General features: G+C 38.1%; 1 protein-coding gene and 1 pseudogene across 6 annotated transcripts in view; one reads left to right on the top strand and one right to left on the bottom strand.

Annotated features, from left to right (window-relative positions):
- Positions 1–640: 640 nt before the first annotated feature.
- PEX1 (peroxisomal biogenesis factor 1) overlaps positions 641–7,681 on the bottom strand; it is a 46,382-nt gene continuing 39,341 nt past the window's right edge. For all 6 annotated transcript variants that reach the window (XM_035253869.3, XM_078342760.1, XM_035253871.3 and 3 more), the window contains 4 exons: positions 6,432–6,662; positions 3,605–3,802; positions 3,191–3,321; positions 641–1,136 (listed from right to left, as the gene is read on the bottom strand). In XM_035253869.3, the coding sequence (XP_035109760.1) occupies positions 1,052–1,136; positions 3,191–3,321; positions 3,605–3,802; positions 6,432–6,662 (645 nt within the window). In that variant the 3' untranslated portion in view covers positions 641–1,051. The remainder of the gene's footprint in view (positions 1,137–3,190; positions 3,322–3,604; positions 3,803–6,431; positions 6,663–7,681) is intronic.
- On the top strand, positions 4,160–4,806 carry LOC100386914 (small ribosomal subunit protein eS8 pseudogene; annotated as a pseudogene).

The raw sequence follows: 7,681 nt of genomic DNA, 5'->3' as shown, positions 1-7,681 counted from the left end.
CTGGCTGAATTCAGAGGAACATGAAATAAGTAACAAAACAGAGAAGTAAAATAATGTATCAGCCATGGCCGCGTGTTTAGCTGGAGAAGGGGCAATGGTTGCTGCCTATACATCCTTCATTGCTGTCTCCTTTATTTAAATTTAAATTTTAGAGATAGGGTCTTACTCCGTGGCCCAGGCTAAAGTACAGTGGTACTATCATGGCTCAGTGCAGCCTCAACCTCCTGGGATCAAGTGATTTTCCTGCCTCAGCCTCCCAGGTAGCTGGGAATAGACACACACCATCATGCATGGCTAATTTTTTTTTAAGTGATGGGGTCTCACTATGTTGCCCAGGCTTATTTGTGTATTTAACTGATGTTCTCTTTTGTGCTTTTTCTTTACCCCATTACTATATAGATATCAGATACACAGATTGTATTGATAGTGGCTGTTACTATTTAGTTCATAGATGAGAGAATATCAAGATAAAATCATAACTGGAACTAGAGGAATGGATGACATTAGATATCTTGGGCTTGGAGCCAGATGTAGCATATTAGGGGAATGTGAGTTCATTTCTGGCTGAGTGGATAATTAAATGTATTTGAATTATGTATAAATTTTGCACTTTTTGATATAAGAACAACAGATAATAGTATCAGTAGGTAATAGGATATTTTATTTCAAAAACAGTGAAGAAGCTGCTAAGCGTAAAATTTATCAAATACTACCAAGATGTTGAATGTGCAACTGTGAATGCCAAGAAATTTAAATTTAATTACATTCTTTATTATCTTTTCCTCAAAGGAAATAAATTAGTTCCACCATTTGGCTAATATTATTTCATTAAATACTGAATATAGATTTATAGGAAATAAAATATACAATCAGTTATAAATGTCCCAATTTACACTACAGTATTAATCTCAATCCTGAACATTACATAATTACAGCATTTGCCAATCTGATTTTATAAATCAAATTTGTTAAATTAAGAAATTTACAGACGCCATTTTTCCCTATTACAACATATGGACAAGCCACCAAAAACAAAACCCCAAAAGAAGTGTTATGCTAAAGTTACTTTCTGTCCAGGTCGAAACATTGTTCCACTTTGATTTTTCCTTTTCTTTGGATTTTGAAAGCTTTCATATCTGAAAAGAGATAATTTAATATGCGTAAACAGTATAATTACAAAAGACAATGGATTGTCTTAAAATATAATTTTAATTATATTTTAAGAAATGAATGGGAAATAACAAACTAGAAAAAAAAAAAATGCCAGTCACAGAAATTAGAAGAATTCTTACAAATAAAGTTGCATTCCAATAGAAAACGGAGCAAAGGGGATGAAGAGACAAATGAGAAAAGATAAAATACAAAGGACAATGAATAATATAAAAAAAATTATAACCTCTACACTTTTAATCAAAGAAATGTAAATTATTAAGATATCATTTTTCTCCAATCAAAAGGGCAAAGTTTAGAAAAATACTACAACACTCACTATTAGTAGTGATGGTGCAGTATACCTGGCACTCTCACATACTGCTGTTGAAATTTTCTGGAAGGCAATTTGGCAATACATTTCGAAAGCCTTAAATGTGAGCTCCCTGTTATATGTAACAATTCCACCTCTATCCCAGTGAAACAATGAGATAGGTGCATATATTCATAGCTGCAAGAATGTTCATTACCATATTGCCTGGGAGCAATTTAAATGTCTAAAAATGGGATATTGTGGCATATCTACACTATAAAATGACATTTAAAAACAAAGTAAACACTTAAAATGTAAAACAATTTTCAGGATGTATATGGATAAAGGGGGAGTGCTATATAGCAATAGGTACAAAGTGTTCTTATAATAGGAAAAAGTATATAAGCATGTAAACAAATATGCTTTGGGAGGTGGTGGAGTTAGGTGAAATTTGTTTCATTTTTCCTTCTGTTTTCTGATTCTTCTATAATAAATACATAGAACTAATGTATGTACACATACATACTCTGAAGTACTGCAAAATTAGATAACAAAGGGCAGCAGCTTCTGAAGACCAGGAATAAACATCTCTTAAATTGAATTACATTGAATCATTGACTTAGAATGATTCCCAGTCATGGGTCTCAGATTCATAGGTGGCCATAAATTCAATTGCAAGAATCCTATAAATCCAATGTATAACAAATGTGGTTTGCAAATGAATAAATCTGAATGTATTTAAATGTTCTTGAGATTAATAAAATATAAATTATTTTTAAGGCAAAACAAGTATTTTATAACAAATTTTACAAAGTATACATTAAAATCACTTTGAACTTTTTTTTTTTTTTTAAGACGGAGTTTTGCTTCTGTTGCCTAGGCTGGAGTGCAGTGGCACTCGGCTCACCACAATCTCTGCCTCCCAGGTTCAAGCAATTCTCCTGCCTTAGCCTCCTGAGTCGCTGGGATTACAGGTATGCACCACCATGCCTGGCTAATTTTGTATTTTTAGTAGAGATGGGGTTTCTCCACGTTGATGAGGCTGGTCTAGAACTCCCAACCTCAGGTGATCCATCTGCCTTGGCCTCCCAAAGTTTTGGGATTAAAGGCGTGAGCCACCATGCCAGACTACTTTGAATTTTTAATTTTCCTTATTTCTTCAAAGTTACTATTTTTTTTAAAATTGAGATGGAGTCTTGCTCTGTTGCCCAGGATGGAGTACACTGGTGCGATCTCATCTCACTGCAACCTCCGCCTCCCAGGTTCAAGCAATTATCCTGTTTTGGCCTCCCGAGTAACTGGGAATATGGGTGAATGCCACCACACCTGGCTAATTTTTGTATTTTTAGTAGAGGCAGCATTTCATTGTATTGGCCAGGCTGGTTTCGAACTCCTGACGTCAGGTGATCCATCCACCTCAGCCTCCCAAAGTGTTGGGATTACAGGCGTGAGCCACTGTGCCCAGCCCAAAGTTACTAAAATTAAATGAGTCTGTTATGAATAATTCAAATATAATCAAATGAACTGGTTAATGAAAACTCAATTTTGACTTCTGTACTTCTGACATTTTGGGATTTTTAAATGCATAGCTACCACAGATTTTTTTTGAATTGGCTTTTAAATATTCAAAATACTACTTTTTATTCTAAACAAGAACTTAAAATTTTAAGTTTATTACTATGTGACTTGTAATATAGCTATACTTCCAAATCAGAATCTGTTACTTACAGCTCAGCAAAATTCTTCCAGTCATCTTCACTAATGGATGGTCTTGTGTGACCAAGTGCAGTCATTAAATGTGACTGATTAATAGCCAGTCTGGTTTTCATTGGTCCTGGTTGGTTAATGGAGTCATCCTCCTTAAATAATAAAAGAAATTGACAAAGAGTTAACTTAGGGATGTAAAGAAAAATGTGATAGTCCAATTGTTACTTGTCAGTTTTTTCAAGAGATTATATATTCGCTTCCTTATAACGAAACATCAAAAGCAAGAAAGTACATAACCATTTGACTGAGTTAATGTGTTCTGGTCCCTTGTTTATAAATATAGTTCATTTGTAAATCAAAGAAATACTATCAAAACAGGGAGAAACGATTTTTAAGAACTTTTAAAAATTATAATGAGGAGGAAAAAAGTCATACTCCACTTTGGCTCCGGTATCTGCCTTTGATAATACTGATATCTGCCCTCAGTTGATCTCTTTGTTCTTGTGTAAGTTCTTGGCAACCCTCTTGTGAAACTGTCCTCAACATTGGAGGCTGTGAAAACAACTGGTCTTTCCCAGGAACTCCAGACAAATCCTGAGTCACGGAGCTTGGTGCAGAGAGACACTGTGAGCTCTGCATGGTAAATTGCAGTAATGAAAGATGGAAGGAAGCAGGGGAGAGAAAAGACTGTGTTTACCAAAGATAAAAATTAAACATTTTAAGCAATAAAACATTAACACAGATAAGTATACATGTTAGTTAACTGAAGTGAAGCACATTGAAAGGTTGTTCATATTCTATAAAGGTTCTCTGATATCTATGTTATAGAACCACCATAGAGTGAAAACTAGCCTAACACAAGGTAGGTTTTTTAAATGCTTTGTTGGTTAAATCCAACACACTAATACGCTCAAGGGCAAGTTTCTTCGTTTTCAGAAAACAAAGCTTCTGGGACATTTCTAGATAGAAGAAGTAAAAAACAGAATTAAACTCTTTCCAGCCAGTGCCGAGTGATGGGCATCTCTCGGGACAACTGGCACAAGCGCCACAAGAAGCCGAAGTAGGAGTTGGGGCGCCCGGCTGCCAACACCAAGATTGGTCCCCGCCGCATCCACACAGTCTGCGTGCGGGGCAGTAACAAGAAATACCGTGCCCTGAGGCTGGACGTGGGAAATTTCTCCTGGGGCTCAGAGTGTTGTACTCGAAAAACAAGGGTCATTGATGTTGTCTATAATGCGTCTAATAATGAGCTGGTCCGTACCAAGACCCTGGTGAAGAATTGCATCGTGCTCATTGACAGCACGCCGTACTGACAGTGGTACCAGTCCCACTACGCGCTGCCCCTGGGCTGCAAGAAGGGAGCCAAACTGACTCCTGAGGAAGAAGAGATTTTAAACAAAAAACGATTTAGAAAAATTCAGAAGAAATACGACGAAAGGAAAAAGAATGCCAAAATCAGCAGTCTACTGGAGGAGCAGTTCCAGCAGGGCAAGCTTCTTGCATGCAAAGCTTCAAGGCTGGGACAGTGTGGCCGAGCAGATGGCTATGTGCTAGAGGGCAAAGAGTTGGAGTTCTATCTTAGGAAAATCAAGGCCCGGAAAGGCAAATAAATCCTTGTTTTCTCCACCCATGTAATAAAGGTGTTTATTGTTCTGTTAAAAAAAAGAAAAAACAGAATTAAAGACTAAAAACACCGCCTATTTTTGGGAATAAAAATGGGTCATTTTTATATTTTTAAAGTCTTAGTTAGGCTGGGCATGGTGGCTCAGACCTGTAATCGTAGCTCACTTTGGGAGGTCAAGGCAGGCAAACTGCTTGAGCCCATGAGTTTGAGACCAGCCTGGGCAACATGGTAAAACCTCTCCTCTACAAAAAATACAAAAATTAGCTGGGCATGGTGGCACGTGCCTGTAGTCCCAGCTACTCAGGAGGCTGAGGTGGGAGGATCACCTAAGCCCAGGAGGTCAAGGCTGCAATGAGCCATAATTGTGCCACTGCACTCTAGTTTGGGTGACAGAGTGAGATTCTGTCTCCAAAAAAAAAAGCAAGCATGAATAAAGCAAATGTACAAAAACACAGGAAACGTAACCAAATATATGTACAAATCTTACATGTACCAATAAAATTACAGTGAACCACTATCAGTTTTGAGAAGAGATGTTGAATGCTAGTAGAGTAACAGTGATACTGCCCACATTTAATCAAAACGCTTTCCTGTTGAAACATTATTAGTACACTTCACTGTGCTTACAGTTTGCACAGCAAAAGTATCAGATAACATTTTGTTTTCAGGAATTTTTGACATTATTGTATCAAATTACTCATTATCCTCAACTGTTCATGATAAAGAATTTAAGTTAACTATAAAATGGAACTGCTCCTAAAGACATTTTTAAAACCACTAGGTAAGAGAGAGGAACCTGAGGGCCAGGCGCGGTGGCTCATGCCTGCAATTCTAGGACTTTGGGAGGCTGAGGCAGGGGGATCACGAGGTCATGAGACTGAGACCATCCTGGCCAGCATGGTGAAACCCCATCTCTACCAAAAATACAAAAATTAGCTGGATATGGTGGCACACGTCTGTAATCCCAGCTACTTGGGGGGCTGAGGGTGAGGCAGGAGAATACTTTAAACCCAGGGGATGGAGGTTGCAGTGAGCTGAGATTGTGCCACTGCACTCCAGCCTGGCAACAGAGCGAGCCTTCATCTAAAAAAAAAAAAAAAAATCCAGGCGCAGTGGCTCAAGCCTGCAATCCCAGCCCTTAGGGAGACCAAGGCAAGCAGATCATGAGATCAGGAGTTCGAGACCTGCCTGACCAACATGGTGAAACCCCATCTCTAATAAAAATACAAAAATTAGCCAGGTGTGGTGGTGTGCACCTGTAATCCCATAATCCCAGCTATTGAAGAGGCTGAGGCAGGAGAACTGTTTGAACCTGGGAGGTGGAGGCTGCAGTAAGCCATGGTTGCACCACTGTACTCTAGCTTGGGTGAAAGAGTAAGACTCCATCTCAAAAAAAAAAAAAAAGAGAAACCTGAAAGAAATCAAGTAATCACAACCATGCGTTACTTTGGTTCCTTGCTTCCAGCTCTGTCTTAACAAGGAATGAAAATTACCAATTAGTATAAGTAAGAAAACAACTTACTGAAGAACCAACCAACCAGGAATATGAAGGGCTGGTTAAGACAGAAATCACTCCAACTTTACAACAACATACAGCTTTATACTTCAGAACTATATAATGATGACTACACAAGATACCAAATCAGAAGAGGTTCCATTTCCAAGTTCTGATTCATAAGAGCTTCCAAAGTAGAGCCGGTACATATTGAATTTTGATTCATCTGGAAGGATCTCGGACATCTCTAAAGAAACAAGAGATTGATCTAAGCCACATTCTCCATCTCCAGCTGAATCGTCAGAGCCACTGCTATGATTAAGAAAGACCATTGAAGACAGACTTAGGTCACTATCAGAGCTGGAACTTCCATCCTAAAATACACAAAAGGATAACCAGTTTAAAGATGTAAACAATTTTGGTCTCAGATATAAATAATAACATAGCATTCTAATAGGGCAATACAAGAAACCTGAAGCATTTTTTCAAAAAGCTCATTAATTCTCTAACAGTTTTGAGGCACATGGTAAAAATTTATTAAAATGTAAAAACAAGACAGAATTTGTAAATAATTTACCACCATCCCCTCCCTCCCTGCAAGCCAGAAAGTCTGTAATAAAGCTAACACTCAGACCTCTGGGTTTTATTTTTATGTCTCTGACTTTCCATTCATACTTTTCCACTCCAAAATGATGAATGAACCATGTTATAGAGTGCTTTCTCATTATAGCAAGCTCTACAAATATACACCTTTCTTTGTAGTAAAGGAACGGAGGAGAACTTCAATGGCTTACCAAAATAAATAAAAATTTTAGGAGTATCCAATTTAGAAACTGTAGGCTCTGTAGACATTCCAACAAAATGTGGTAAAGAAGGGTATACAGATATGGTAAAGTCTATAACAGTTCAAATTATCTACTGTAAATAATAAAATCTTAATACTATCTTTAGAGAAAAGGCTGATGCTAGGGCTGGGAGACAAAAAGAATAAGATAAACAATATATTTCTTGTTTTTGAGACAGGGTCTCTCTCTGTCATTCAGGCTGGAGTGCAATGGCACAATCATGGCTCACTGCATCCTGGACTTCCTTGGCTCAAGTGATCCTCCTGCCTCAGCTTCTCCCAAGTAGCTAGGACTACAGGTCTGCGCCACCATGCCCAGCTAATTTTTAATTTTTTTGTAGAGACAAGATCCCACTCTGTTGCCCACAGTGGGTACAGTTTGTGCCCACAGTTTTGTCTCAAAGTAGGCTCAAGCAATCCTGCCTTGGCCTGCGAAAGTGTTGGGATTACGGGTGTGAGCCACCACACCTGGCCAAAAATATCTTGTATCTGGAAGTAAGGAAGTGATCCAAGAATGATAAGGATGCGTCATAAGGATACAGGAGCCAT

The sequence above is a fragment of the Callithrix jacchus genome, chromosome 11 (assembly GCF_049354715.1).
Source record: "Callithrix jacchus isolate 240 chromosome 11, calJac240_pri, whole genome shotgun sequence".
Classification (NCBI taxonomy): domain Eukaryota; kingdom Metazoa; phylum Chordata; class Mammalia; order Primates; family Cebidae; genus Callithrix; species Callithrix jacchus.
This window is presented reverse-complemented; position numbering and strand designations above follow the sequence as displayed.